Source organism: Guillardia theta (assembly GCF_000315625.1).
Source record: "Guillardia theta CCMP2712 unplaced genomic scaffold GUITHscaffold_20, whole genome shotgun sequence".
NCBI classification, from domain to species: Eukaryota; class Cryptophyceae; order Pyrenomonadales; family Geminigeraceae; genus Guillardia; species Guillardia theta.
Window position 1 is genome coordinate 401,865 of NW_005434654.1, and position 12,921 is coordinate 414,785.

General features: G+C 52.1%; 6 protein-coding genes across 7 annotated transcripts in view; 4 read left to right on the forward strand and 2 right to left on the reverse strand.

Moving 5' to 3' along the window:
• Nucleotides 1-37: 37 nt before the first annotated feature.
• GUITHDRAFT_68474 (hypothetical protein) lies at nucleotides 38-553 on the forward strand (the record flags this gene model as incomplete). The annotated part of the gene is made up of 1 exon (XM_005835714.1): nucleotides 38-553. One exon carries the CDS (start codon nucleotides 38-40, stop codon nucleotides 551-553), a length of 516 nt encoding a protein of 171 aa, XP_005835771.1.
• Nucleotides 554-683: 130 nt separating this feature from the next.
• On the reverse strand, nucleotides 684-1,691 carry GUITHDRAFT_105419 (hypothetical protein; the record flags this gene model as incomplete). The annotated part of the gene is made up of 1 exon (XM_005835715.1): nucleotides 684-1,691. One exon carries the CDS (start codon nucleotides 1,689-1,691, stop codon nucleotides 684-686), a length of 1,008 nt encoding a protein of 335 aa, XP_005835772.1.
• A 309-nt stretch (nucleotides 1,692-2,000) lies between these two features.
• GUITHDRAFT_136461 (hypothetical protein) lies at nucleotides 2,001-2,676 on the forward strand (the record flags this gene model as incomplete). Its single annotated transcript, XM_005835716.1, has 4 exons — nucleotides 2,001-2,229; nucleotides 2,371-2,450; nucleotides 2,499-2,533; nucleotides 2,580-2,676. 4 exons carry the CDS (start codon nucleotides 2,001-2,003, stop codon nucleotides 2,674-2,676), a joined length of 441 nt encoding a protein of 146 aa, XP_005835773.1.
• Nucleotides 2,677-2,879: 203 nt separating this feature from the next.
• GUITHDRAFT_136462 (hypothetical protein) lies at nucleotides 2,880-3,960 on the reverse strand (the record flags this gene model as incomplete). The annotated part of the gene is made up of 9 exons (XM_005835717.1): nucleotides 2,880-2,969; nucleotides 2,997-3,065; nucleotides 3,299-3,349; nucleotides 3,411-3,449; nucleotides 3,498-3,587; nucleotides 3,649-3,715; nucleotides 3,764-3,820; nucleotides 3,842-3,921; nucleotides 3,958-3,960. 9 exons carry the CDS (start codon nucleotides 3,958-3,960, stop codon nucleotides 2,880-2,882), a joined length of 546 nt encoding a protein of 181 aa, XP_005835774.1.
• Nucleotides 3,961-4,666: 706 nt separating this feature from the next.
• On the forward strand, nucleotides 4,667-8,997 carry GUITHDRAFT_136463 (hypothetical protein; the record flags this gene model as incomplete). The annotated part of the gene is made up of 28 exons (XM_005835718.1): nucleotides 4,667-4,688; nucleotides 4,781-4,855; nucleotides 5,166-5,210; nucleotides 5,257-5,294; nucleotides 5,669-5,722; nucleotides 5,776-5,838; nucleotides 5,894-5,947; nucleotides 6,059-6,156; nucleotides 6,262-6,302; nucleotides 6,372-6,408; nucleotides 6,461-6,542; nucleotides 6,586-6,642; nucleotides 6,693-6,744; nucleotides 6,801-6,868; nucleotides 6,917-6,964; nucleotides 7,063-7,166; nucleotides 7,219-7,264; nucleotides 7,313-7,378; nucleotides 7,450-7,480; nucleotides 7,529-7,590; nucleotides 7,644-7,867; nucleotides 7,972-8,071; nucleotides 8,133-8,191; nucleotides 8,252-8,405; nucleotides 8,456-8,512; nucleotides 8,642-8,703; nucleotides 8,756-8,818; nucleotides 8,952-8,997. The coding sequence occupies 28 exons, from the start codon at nucleotides 4,667-4,669 to the stop codon at nucleotides 8,995-8,997; spliced, it is 1,908 nt and encodes a 635-aa protein (XP_005835775.1).
• Nucleotides 8,998-9,602: 605 nt separating this feature from the next.
• GUITHDRAFT_176846 overlaps nucleotides 9,603-12,921 on the forward strand; it is a 5,379-nt gene continuing 2,060 nt past the window's right edge. The window contains exons 1-13 of one of the 2 annotated variants that reach the window (XM_005835871.1): nucleotides 9,603-9,695; nucleotides 9,878-10,155; nucleotides 10,308-10,394; nucleotides 10,651-10,681; nucleotides 10,932-10,966; nucleotides 11,060-11,148; nucleotides 11,357-11,387; nucleotides 11,531-11,630; nucleotides 11,792-11,852; nucleotides 12,119-12,174; nucleotides 12,218-12,252; nucleotides 12,368-12,412; nucleotides 12,543-12,577. In XM_005835871.1, coding sequence (XP_005835928.1) covers nucleotides 9,626-9,695; nucleotides 9,878-10,155; nucleotides 10,308-10,394; nucleotides 10,651-10,681; nucleotides 10,932-10,966; nucleotides 11,060-11,148; nucleotides 11,357-11,387; nucleotides 11,531-11,630; nucleotides 11,792-11,852; nucleotides 12,119-12,174; nucleotides 12,218-12,252; nucleotides 12,368-12,412; nucleotides 12,543-12,577 — 953 coding nt within the window. In that variant the 5' untranslated portion in view covers nucleotides 9,603-9,625. Of the gene's footprint in view, nucleotides 9,696-9,877; nucleotides 10,156-10,306; nucleotides 10,395-10,650; nucleotides 10,682-10,931; nucleotides 10,967-11,059; nucleotides 11,149-11,356; nucleotides 11,388-11,530; nucleotides 11,631-11,791; nucleotides 11,853-12,118; nucleotides 12,175-12,217; nucleotides 12,253-12,367; nucleotides 12,413-12,542; nucleotides 12,578-12,921 lie in introns of those variants that run through there. The other variant, XM_005835872.1, reaches the window with a different exon arrangement.

Genomic DNA, 12,921 nt, shown 5'->3' on the forward strand with positions numbered 1-12,921 from the left:
GCTTACAGCCGCGGGAACAATGCGCCTGAGGGGCGGGATGATCATTTACAAGGACATCACATCTGGAGACGAGATGATCAGTGACTCGTTTCAACTGCAAGACGTCGACGATGTGCTCTTCAAAGTGAAGACGAAGCATGTGACCAAAGGAGGGCTGGATCTGGGGATAGCGGTCAATCAGGGCGAGGACGATGGAGACGCAGCAGACGGAGTAGACGACCAGGTGGAGAAGGTCATCGACGTCGTTGACGCTTTCAGGCTGCAGTCCATCGGGGGCTTCGACAAGAAAGGAGCTCTAGCCTGGGCGAAGGCCTACCTCAAGACCATAAAGGAGCGACTGGACAAAGAGAACCCTGAGAGGACCCAGCAGTTTCAAGAGAAGTCTCAGAAGTGGATCAAGGAGGTCCTCCTCAAGGACATCGACAGTTTCGAGTTCTACACGGGGCCGAGCTTCAACACGGAAGGATCGCTGGCTATGTTCACCTACGAAGGTGAGGACGTCAGCCCGACCATGTATCTGTTCAAGGATGGTTTGGTAGAAGAGAAATGTTAATAAATCTTTGAAAACACCAAAAGAAGCCGCATACAGACAACTTGACGATCTGATGGCGGTAGCCGATCAAGGAGTGTTCTGAACGAGCTCAGATTCAAGGTTTGAAATGTCCCTGTCTGCGGTCTGTGCATCACAACATACACAAAAGCCCTCCACAGACCGCCACCATCTGCAACACATTGACAAAACGATCCAACTTGGAGACCTCCGAGATGTCAATTTTTGCTTCCATGCCATATTGCAGCTTGTTGATCCCGGTGAACGGTCGTCGAAACTCAAATCTTGTGACACATTTCACAGTGCACGATGGCGAAAGTTGTGTGGAAACAGCCACTGCCATCTTCTTCATGTCTATTGTTCTGACTTTGACCCAAGACGTCGAGGAGATCTTATACAACATTGCAGCTGCAACGTTAAACATGGCAGATTCAGCGTCCACCGTGTAACATAACGAAAGTGCTGGTTCCACCCGATAAGGAAAGTTACCATGGAGCGTTCCTACGAACTTCTGTCGTTTGTGTTTGTCAGCGATATTCGCATACTTGAGCTCGGCTGTCAGATCGTGGTATCCTACTTCCGTTGCAACAGTTGTGTTAGCGAACATTCTGCCCTGGAACACTGTCTTGAGCCCGACACTCAGCGTAGCATTCATCCATCTCGTCATGGAAGCGAACGACAACATGAAATTGCTTGTAGATGGAACATACTTTGTCATGGCAGAGCACCTCTCATGCAGGAGGTTGAGATTCAACTCTACGTGCCCCTCAGCACGTTTCATCATGAATTCCAACGAAGCCGGGCGACCTGAAATGTAGAAATCGATCGGGCGTCTGTGTTTGAAAATGGGCTGCATGCTCGTCATGAAGGCATGGCGGTTCGGCAGCTTGAAGTATGCCGACGGCCCGATGCATGAGAAGACCGTGCTGAATTTGTCCTCTGCAAATTTCCTGTGGAACTCAAAGGTCCCCATCAGTGTTTGCTCATTGAGATCGAGCTCGAGTGCGGTCTTGGACCCGGTATGGAGCTCATCAGATTCGCCTGATTTCACAGCAATGAACTTAATGCCGTCGACTTTGAAATCCTCCTCCAGGATCTTCCTTCCCTCCTTCCCTATGGAGGCGAATACGAACGGAGCCATGCGCGCCTATCGGACACTCCCCAACCAAGGCCACCAGAGCTAGTCCAGTCTATCGGGACCTTCCATCGCAACCATCTCCTCGCACTCTCCTCGCACTCTCCTCGCACTCTCCTCGCAATCTTCTGCCGCCGCCGCCGAATCAGAGCCCTGCTCTGACCCACATTGCGCCGACTCTTACAAGTCTTTTAAATATTGTACAGAATGTGCTGACACTTGTACCGGAATTGTGGATGATAGATATTGGTAGTACAAAAATAAAACATTTTCTCAATCCGAGGCGGACCCTCCCTTCAGGGTTGTAGTGGCGGCATGGCGGGCATCGGGGCGGTGGAAGGGGCGATGAGCGACGCAATGTTCGAGGACATGGAGCGACAGGGGGAGCTGAGTGACTCGATCCTGTTCAGAATGACATCCATCTTCAAGAGGTCGACTCTAGAAGCTTCCCTGGCGCTGGTAGACAAAGGCTATGTGCAGAAGATCGTGTCCGACAGCGGGAGGTCTCTGTTCCTTGTGGAGAGCAGCCAAGATGATCCATACGGTGCGTGAGGAGCTGCAACGATATGATAGATCCTGAAAATTGTTGTTTTGTTACCCGCTGTGTACGTGATGCTCTTGTCTTTGATTACATTTTGATTTTGCTTTCATATGATTGCTGGGGTAACCTTATCAACTTTCGCAGTTTGTTTCAAACATTTCTGCCCCTGTCATTACTTCTCTTACAATGTTATCAACAAGATGGAAGCATTGACCTGCAAGCATGTATCTTCTTCCAATCTTTTTCCATTCATGTCATGATTGTACTACCAGATCTTGGCCGCACGCATAGCAAATGCTTTGAAGAGGTAGTTCCATTGAACCTAGGCTGTGCCATTTGATGGAGATTGACAGGGCAGATATCGTGAATGTTACCAACGAGGAATTCAGCAAATGGTTGATGAAGCAAGAGCCGATGAAGCAATACGTCAGCCCCAACAAATCTAGATGATTGTTTTTCTACTTGTGTAGTATACTCTTTCTCGTGATCGCTCTACCTTATTATAGTGTACATTCGGTCTCTTTCCAGCTCTATTCTTCCAAAATCCAAGTGTAGATTTAAATCCAAGTGTAGATTTAAATGGTGTGAAAGAATAGAACTCTTATTGAACTCATTTGCGAAAAAAACTAGGTTCCTACAGTACACCACTTCCTTCAAGCAACACGGTAAAGGCCCTCCGAGACATTCATGTTGATTGCAGGAAACTTTGAGTTCTTTGGCACAGCAATCAGCTCAGGCTGCACCTGCTAGTTCCAAAGATCAAGACATACCTGAGGGGTGTTCCCCGGGGGTCCACCACGCGACCTCCGAGATTGGCAGTACTGTTCGATCGTCCTGGGCTGTAGACGCAAAGTGAGAATCGCTGCATGGGGACAGGAGGGAGGAGGGCACGCCTTGGTCTCATCAAAGAAGCGAATATGATGAGCTTCTGTCGAATCATCTTCAGCCAGCGAGACTTGCTCCTCATGCAAGGATCGGAGAGGGCTCCGGTTCACCAACCGCAGCCCGTGCCCCTTCCTCTGCCACCTCAAGGTGATTCCACCAGAGTAGCGTTCGAGCAGGATCGACTCACAGGCGAGATCTTGGGGAGATCGCTGGTCTCCAACCGCATCTTTCCGTTCCACTTGAACACCAAAGTCAATGCTGGTCTCAAATTTCCAGGGCTGGTGGAACTGCGCACGTACCTGCTCCAGAGCAAGGGGTCGATCCTCGAACCTGGAAGGCTGAGAAGGACCTCAATCCTGGCACAAGGTGGTCTTTGAAGAAGGTACCTGCGTGTAGACCCACAAGTAGGGAAGGGGGATGCCGTACGTGGACCCCCCGGTCAGCGGTCTATAGGGGATTTGTAGGGACAGCCCGTCCTGGAGGTCACAAGTTGGAAGAAGGCGATGCTGAGATGATGTTTCAATCAAAGGCTCGTACGCTGTCCTGGCACGCTATCTTGTTCCGGCGGAGCTCCAGCCGCACCATCTCCTTTTGGTGCCACTGCCTGCATAGCGTTTGAGCTCGGGGATTCAGGCTACTGAGATATCGCCACCTCATCCCTATATCACGTGACACCATCCCGAAGTTGGTCTGCCTCCCGGCCACCCTCCTGTACCTCAGGTCAGGTAACCTGTTGATGCCCCTGTCACATACGCTGAGGAATGAGTCATTTTTGAAGTGCTTGCATGCGATGCAGGAGTGAACGGTCTGCTGCCCTGCAAGGTTGTCACGTTCGAAATCTCTCACCATGATCGACAAACCTTCATGCCAGCTGACAACTCGCTTTATCTATCCTTGGCACAATGCTGCTTTGACCATTTATCCTAAAGAGAAATTGAAGTCAATCAACGAGACTGATCACTAGGCATGCTGTTGTTCCATCAAGCCACTTTGCTCAAAATGGCTTTCCTTTGTTTGTGTTGTCGTCTAACCTATCTTCGCCTCGCATCTCAGGCTTCTCCACTTCAACTTGAATCTCACGGTTCTTGATGCATGAAACTAACTTGTCTTCACTCTCCTTCGCTTCCACACACAATCGCGTGTGTTCAACACCCCGGCGGCAATCTGCCTTGGCAAACCGAGTCAACGGATGCCAGCCTTCAGGTCAACTTCCCGAGACCCACCCCCTGACACCCACAAGAACTTCCGTAATCAGCCTGGAAAGGACCGGTACTAGAGCCTTATGGCCGGGTTGACTTGCATCTTTTACTCAAAGTTAAGTTAAAAATCAGTACGAGTGCCATGTTCCCGGCCCGGGCCTCTCGGAGTGATCGGACCGTGCTCGGAGTTCAGTTCCTGGCAAAGTAAACAAATAAGCTGACTGACTTATTTCAAAGAAAATCAATTCAACTAATTAAATAAATAAGCTTTTGTAGGGGTGATTTGGATGGGAGTTGATGGGGTGAGTGTAGACGAGGGGTAGTCGGAGTGGGCCAGCTTTCGCGCCGTCGGCGGCATGCGGAGGGGATACAACAATGGTAAGTACAGGAGGGAAGCGGGAGAGGAAGCAGCTCTCGAGCTATGGATAGAGATACAATGCAAGACAGGGATGAATGATGCTGGTTGCAAGGGGAAGCGCTGGAGGGAACAGGCGGTAGAGAGTGGCCATGGCGTGGGCAGGGCCGTCAGCTGCCGAAAGGGGGGGGTTAGCTGCAGCCAGTGTTCATGGTAGAGTCAAGGGAGAGATGGGAGTTTCGTTGTGGAGCATGAAGTGATGGCGACATGAAGGTAGGAATGTATGACCGCTAAGGCGCTTACACGAGCTCGGAATTTGAAAGCATACAAATAGAATCTGTCTTGCCCAGAATCGACAAGAGTTGTAGCAATTGAATGGTTGCAGACATGAGATTGACTTAGACTTTTGATGTTTGTCATACGTGAGACATGCGGCCAACAGCAAGGCCGTGCATGCTCGGGAAAGATGACTTCAAGTCTTTTGATGTATTTTTTTCCAGGGCCTATGCCCTACAACACTGGACATGTTGGATACATGGCCGGAGGTTTGTTGTTTGAAACCACGGATATCGCTCTCTTATCTTGCATCAGTTGGGATGCCGAACATGGCACAGCGAGGTGGCTCACCTGTGAGTCCTGGTCTACTTGTGTTGTTGTCTGTCTGAAAGTTGATGCCAGCACATGACCCAACAACAGCTCCAGCAGCAGCAGCTCCAGCAGCAGCAGCTCCAGCAGCAGCAGATGCAGCAGCAGCAGATACAACAACAGTACTCGAATCAACAGCAAAACCAAGCAAAATCGAATGCAGACCCAGGTATGTCGAAAGATGTCTGTTACTGGTTCGATGAGCGTGTTTGTATGATTGATGTGTCTGTTACTGGTTCCTGAAACTTTTCAAATCTCAGGCGTTCAGTCGATGACAACGATCAACCTCCCGATAGTTCGGCATCAAGTACTGAAATTCCGCGATGAATATCGAACACCTCTTACTCGTTTGCAACAGCTCTCTTTTGTCAAGTCTCTGCTCGAACCCTGCTTCGAAGAAATGACCAAACCGGTATGCCTGAGACACTTGGTCTTAACTTACCCACACACCTGATGCTTGACAAGGGGGATTCGAGAGGATATCACAGCATGGGCCCTGTGAACCACATCGATGAAGTTGCTGTGATGGTAAACGCACACTTCAGTAATTTTTGAGAACCCTTCACTGACATCGGTTTTTCAGACCAAATTGTCGTCCATCGCAGAGGCATTGGAATCATTCGCAAAGTGGAGTCAAGTAAGCTCGTTAAAAGATTTCCACTCGTTTCATTCTCACGTGATGAATCCTCTCAGAGCGAAGGCGGAGCAACAGCACAAAGGTGAAATGATCTGCTTTCAAATATGACAGGCTGAAATTATTGTCCCGATCCGAAGATATTTGCTACATTGCAAGGAAGCAGCTGATAGAGTGTCAAGATTGCAAGACAACAAGCAGGCGTTGACATCGTAAGCATCTCTCGAATCAACAAATCCGTGATGATCCTCGAAGCTCACACCCCTTATTGATAGATGTCGAAGATTGTTGGAACGAAACTCTTCCAACTCTTCAAGGAAAAAGTTTTTGGAGCATCTTGAATCTATTGCAAGGGAAGGTAATCAAAACTGACCTTGAGTTTTGTAGTCTGATCCTGAATCTGACATTCGATTCTGATTTGTTGTAGACGGAGTATCGTTTTTCCAGCTAGAAGAGGAAGGCAGGTTGTAACATGGAAGTTCTAAGCGATTCTTCTTACTGATGAATACTCTTCAGCACTGTGGACCCGACTCAGCCTACGCACTGCTTGTCAGGCCAAACTTACGTTCTGGATTTCCATGTCGATCAGTCAGCCAAGGTGAAGAACTTCTTGTGCCAGCAGGGTTTTGAATGTTCTTCAGGTTACTTGGGCCAAGCTGCAAAGAATCTTGAGTACAGGAGATACAGTTCCAAACGAAGTAAGATGAGTTCAACAGAGTATGTAATGCTCCTCTAACAATTTACTAAGGCCGAATCAGTACAAAGACAGTGGATTGAGATGAATGAGGATATTGCAGCAGGTACAGGGACAATCTTGCTTTGTTCTCCACGGACATGTTGTTCACGTAATGAGAAGGAATGATGTCAATGGATTTGGAGGCATCGTTGCGAGACAAATTCAAGTCGCTACAAAAGACAGAAGAGGTTTTTCGCTGGCTTGTGTATTTTTCCATCTGTTGAGCCTGCTGCAAGTCTCATGGGCGCTCTCCCAACGCTGGAGTATACGATGCATTGAGAAAGGTGATGCCCATGATCTTTGGAGGTGTACTGTGTGGACGATTTTCGTTGTATGGCTTCCCTGCCATTGAATGAGATCAAATAGCTGACGCCAGTCTCAGTTGGAAATCGAAGTTGAGAAGGAAGTTTCTGCACAATTACACCAACCAAAAGCGGAAAACACAGAGCCGATGGAAGAGACTCTGGACCACTTGAGCGGCTACGGGTATCTCTCGTGTCTTGCGGAGTTCCAGCCCATGCTGATGACTTTCGGTCAGGGTGGTGAAGAGGTTGGTTGAGGGACTGCAGTTTGAGTTCTATCAGGTAAGTGCTCCCGGCAGCTCATTCCTCTTCTCACGGAAGGAACTGCAGCCTAGCGGGTTCTCCTCAGACCTCACGACGAATCGGGCCATCCTGGAGTTGAAGGGGGTGATCCAGGTACACATCGTGGCTGCCCGATCTTTCCCATCCCCCTCCTCATTGTTCCTCCTTCTCATCGAGCACTACAGGGACAGGGAAGCAAGTCGTCTGTACAACCAGGTGATTGGCAATCTGCCGATTTTTACCCCAGAGATGATGATCCTGCAGCCATGTGCCTGAAGCTGAATCCGCCGGTACACATCTGCATCGCAACAGCTGCGAAGCTTGAGGTGATTGTTGTTGTCTTGGTCGTATGGGATCATGATCGAAGAATGGAATTCAGGCTTCGGAGAGAGCTCTGCGGAAGGCAAAAGATCAAACACAAAGGGAAACTACCGAGGATCAGGGGAAGGAGGGTCAGAAGGAAAGCAAGGAGGGGGGTAAAGAGGAATCGCAGCAGAGAGCAGATTCTATATCTTCTCCCTTGGGCGACATTCCTCTTGCGGGTGCGAGCCATGCCGTGCGATGGCAGTCGTTGGTCTTGCCTGCCGACTTCAAGTACACAAGGTGAGGCACAGTGGTTGGTGACTCGTATTCTCAACGTCGCTGCCCGTCAGAGACCCGTATCGCATGAGCATCAGAGGGAGGAACTTCTCCTTCGTCGATCACAGCAACCCAAGTAATTCCATGCCCTTCCCGTCCTCGTCTCCTCACCCTCACCTAGTCTCCGGCATTGAAATTCACTCGATCCCGGTGGAGACTGCGCCGCAGGTGATTCGTGAACGAGCTGGCTCATGTGTGTGACACTTGCTGGGCTCGTCGTTGGGAACAGATCCTACAAGTCCTGCAAGACCTCCGACAGACCCTCGTCTTGAACGAGCTGTTGGTCAGGTTGACCTCACAGTTACACTTGACTCGTGCCCTGACGAGCTTACTTGTTCCTCTGCGCAGCTGCTTCCAGGAGGTCGAGAGGATCGAAGAGGATGCAGAGGAGGACGAAGAGAATCAGTGCGTCAACAGCGCTGCCGACGGGGCAGAGCAGAGCGAGCAGCAGGATGCGGAGATGAAGGAAGCGCGACAGAACAAGCTGGATCAGCTCGTGGAGGTATTTCGATGCATGCTTCACCTGTCGATAGCGGTTGACGGCTGCGATAGATCACCGTCTTGCCACCGAGCACGATCTTCCTTCATCTGAGCCCGGAGGCCAGCGAGGTGCATCACACTTAGATTTCCTATGAGGGGACAGGACTGATGCGGCCTGTCTGTCTTCTCTTCCTGCTCTCTCGTACCCTCCTCCTCTCGTCTGTCGCCTTTCCCCCTCTCCTCTCCTCCTCTCTGCAGGATTGTTTGATGCTCCTGTGCATCGAGATCCGAGTCAGCGCGGGTGGAGAGATCACGGTCAAGTGAGTCCAGACGCTTTCGACTGAGCTGCTCGCACCTCACCTTGTTCTTTAGGATGCATCCTCCACCGGGACTGCCGGCGACTTGTACAGATGCCTATGCAACGGAAATCCTGAGGTCTGCATGCAGTTTCCTTCTATCTCGAACCTTCCCCCCCCCCCTTCTTTGTCTCTACTGCTTATTCTTCCTCTTCCTCGTTATCGATTCGTGTTGCATTTCCTTCGCTCCTCCCTGGTTGAACGCATCGCAGGACCTGCCGCAACATTCCCTTGGCTCTCTCCTACATCCTGGGATGAGGCAGCTTGGGACTTGCTTGTCGACTGTACACGAGGAAAGGCGAAGGGGCCTGGGAGGATCACGCTGCTGGCTTGTCCGGTTGAAGGCTCCTAGGAGGAAGAGAAGAATGAAAGCAGCCGTAAGCCATGATGACCCGGCCGAGCTTCGGATGACGCCGGCCGGGTCGTAATTATAGTATAGTACTTGTCGCAGGACTATGTCCTGTGCGGTCGTCAAACGTGCGACTAACTTCTAAAAAAACAAGTTGAATCATGTCTGGGAGTACCGTGAGCGAAAAGTTCAGTGAAGCCTTCAAACCGTTGAACAAGCGCTGAGCCCCGGGCGGCCGCAGGCGGCTGATCAACCGGGCGGGTTTAGGCCGTCAACCTCAGTGCAGCCGCCCGAACCGATGATAGCTGCTGCCCTGCGCGCGGCGCCGGGCCCCGGCAGCGCCCCTCGGGCCGGCCAGTCGAGTAACTTTACTGAGCAGTGGCCCGGGAGCCCCGCCCGACCGCGGGGCCGGCCCGACTGAGTTGGACTCGGCCGGGAGCATGTCCTGCGTTTCATGAACTATGTCCTACGTTACTTGTATATTTCCTCAACTTTCTTCTTCTGACACTCTACGCTCCAATTCCCCAGGCGGCCGCCATGCACCTGGTGCGAGCGGCGATGGCAGCGGCGATGGTGGCAGGACTCACGTCATGCACGCGAGCAGCAGGTGAGCTGAAACATGTTGCGCTTGTCATCGCAGCGCAGGCCGCAGAGCACCTTGCCTCTCATGCCTGAAACGCCTGCGGGTGTTTGTTGTGATCATAGATGCTTGTTCCCATTTGTTCCCTTTCTCCTTGCCTGGGCGTCTTCTTGCCTTCCTTTGGATGAGCTTTAACCCGAATGCTTCAGGCACTGCGTTTGCCTTCCACACGTCGATCTTTTCCAACCATCTCAACTCGGTCTCTCCCTTCGCTACGAAGCTGCAGCGGATGGGCATGCTGGGAAGAAAGAGACATTTCAGCAAGCTTGTCCTCAAGGGCAGCATCTCCAGCATGTTCCAGTCCAAGGGAAGGACGCCAGAAGCGCTCAAGGAGACAGCAGCGCTGCTAGCCAGGAAGAAGTTCGACCTTGACATCGATGCGATCCTCGCCATCGAGGCAGAGCGAAAAGTTGTGCAAAGCAAGGCGGTAGGCCTGCCTGCCTGCCTGCCTGCCTGCCTGCCTGCCTGCCTGCCTGCCTGCCTGCTGTGAGCGATGAGATGAGGGATCGATTTTGTTGATGTGCATGCATGTGCTTCTGCTGGCTGCATCGTGAAGGAGGATAATAACATGATGGTTAGAACGAACTTCTCCATGAGAGAAACACCAAGTCGAAGAGCATCGGCATGTTGAAGTCCAAGGGAGAGGATGTATCAAGTATCCTTGAGGTCAAATCTAGCTCCTCGTGCTTGTTGCTCGTCCTCGTCCTCGGCCTTGCTGCATATCTCCCCCTCAACCTCCTCAACCTCTTCGTGCTCTTCTCCTTCTTCCTACTCCTCCTTTTCGTCCTGTCTGCTCGTTTCCTCTCTCCCTCCCTCCCTCCCTGTCTCTCATCCTCTCGTTCTCCTCCCACTTGACCTTCCTTGCCTGCCTTGTTGCTCGTCTCTCTTGTTTCTTCCCCCATTCTAATTGAAATGACCGCAGGAGGTCGAAGGGTTGAAGTCACAAGTGCAGGGTGAATGATCCCTCCTCTCCTCTCCTCTTCCCTCCCCTGCCCTCTCCTCTTCCCCCCTGCCCTGCCCTGCCCCCCTCTTCCTCTCCTCTCCTCTCCTCTCCTCTCCTCTCCTCTCCTCTCCTCTCCTCTCCTCTCCTCTCCTCTCCTCTCCTCTCCTCTCCCCTCCCCTCCCCTCCCCTCCCCTCCCTTCCCCTCCCCTCCCTTCGTCCCCTCTCTCCTCTGCTCTGATCGGTTTGCTTGCTGCTTTCAGAGTATGAAGCCAAGATGAAAGACATCGAGGTCAAGGTCAGCTTCACTTCCTCTTCCTCTTCCTCTTCCTCCTCCTCTTCCTCTTCCTCTTCCTCTTCCTCTCTCCTGCCGTCGCTGACGTCATCATAGTTGGAGCACATGCTTCTCAACATCCCCAATGCCCCGCATGAGTCAAGCCCTGTTGGAAGCGACGAGACCGAAAACGTCGAGATTTACAAGTAGCTTGCTCCTCCTCTTCCTCCTCCTCCTCCTCCTCCTCATCATCATCATCATCATCATCCTCCTCCTCCTCCTCCTCCTCCTTCTCCTCCCTTCCTCTCCACCTCTTCTATTCTACGACTCTTGCTCCTCCTCCTCCTCCTCCTCCTCCTCCTCCTCCTTTTTCCTCCTCCTTGATTATTTTGTTCTTCTGACTTCAAGGTGAAGGTGGGGAGAACCGAAGACATTCGATTTTCCGGTTGAACACTGGAGGGGAAAGTGGGGAAGAGGAAGGCAGAGGGAGAAGGAGGAGAAGGGGAACGGCTGGTAGAGTCAGAGGAGGATAGTGGAAAGGGAAGGAAAGGGAAGGGAAGGGAGGAAAAGGAGTGACGGAAGGAGCAGGTGAAGGACCACGTGGATGTCGGAGCAGGTCTGAAGGGGATGGACTTTGCTGCAGCAACGAAGATATCAGGAGCTCGATTCGTGACACTCCAGGGTCAAGGTGAGGAGGAAGAGAAATGGCCAGGATGGGAGAGGGGGGAAAAAGAGGGAATGATGATGAGAGGGGAGGACGAGGGATGGGATAGGGAGGAGGAGGTTGGGGGGGGGGGAGAAGGAGGAGGAGGAGGGTGATGGGTATTGGTGGTAACTTGGGGTTTCCAGTTGCTCAGCTTCACAGAGCTCTTGCTCAGTTCATGCTTGACACGCACGTGGAGAAGCACGGGTAGAGCTCAAACCTCCTCCACCTCGCCCTCCTCCTCCTCGTTTTCCTTTGTTTGTTTTCTCCTTCCTCTTGCTGTCCTGCTTCCCCTTTCACCCTGCCATGGTCTCTCTTCCTCTGCTCGTACTTTTGCTATCTCCATCCTTTCTCCCCCCCTTCCCTCTCCTTCCACTCGCCTCTCTCCCTCCTCCTTCCCTCCCCTCTCCCTCCCTTCTTCCTCCTCCTTCCCCCCCCCTTCCTCCCCCTCCTCTTCTCAGCGTCTCCTTCAGATACTCGGAGGTCTACGTCCCCTACATCGTCAACGAGGAGACGCTCATCGGCACGGGTGACGTCGACCCACGTGCGGGCTCATCTGATGTTTGGTCTAGGACAACTCCCCAAGTTTGCCGACGACCTCTTCATGGTCCTCTTGCTCCTGCTCCTGCTCATTCCCCTCCTCCTTTTCCTGCTCCTGCTCGTTTTCTTCCTGCTTCTCTTTCCAACTCTCACCCTGCCCTCCTCCTCACTTTCTCTTGTAGACGGGACATCAAGACAGAAAGTTTTACCTCATTCCAACAGCCGAGGTTCTCTTTCAGCATCCCCTCCTCTTCCTCCTCCTTGACCATACCTCCACTCTTCTCTCTCCTCTCTTCTCCAGTCTCCCTGTTCTTCTCCCCTCTTCCTTCCCTGCTATCAAACTGATGTTCCCCAAAGGTTCCCGTCACCAACCTGATCCGCGACACTGTCCTGTACGACGAGAAACTCTCCTCTTCCCTTCCCTCCACTGCCCCCTCTTTCTCTCCTCTCCTCTCCTCCTCCTCTCCTCCTCCTCTCCTCCTCCTCTCCTCCTCCTCTCCACGTCCCTACGGGAGAGGGGACAGAATGGAGGGCTTCAATGGCTGGCGCGAGCTAGGTAGCGGAGGGCAGGGGAGGACGATGACAGCGACGGAGATACTGACAGGGTATGTGAGAGTCATCAAAAGAGTCCCCTGCCCATCCATCCGAGCCGGCAACGATGCGCTGCAGGAAGCAAAGTTCCTTCAGTCCCTCGACCACCCCCACGTGGTCAAGTACGTGGACGTGTTCTTGCATC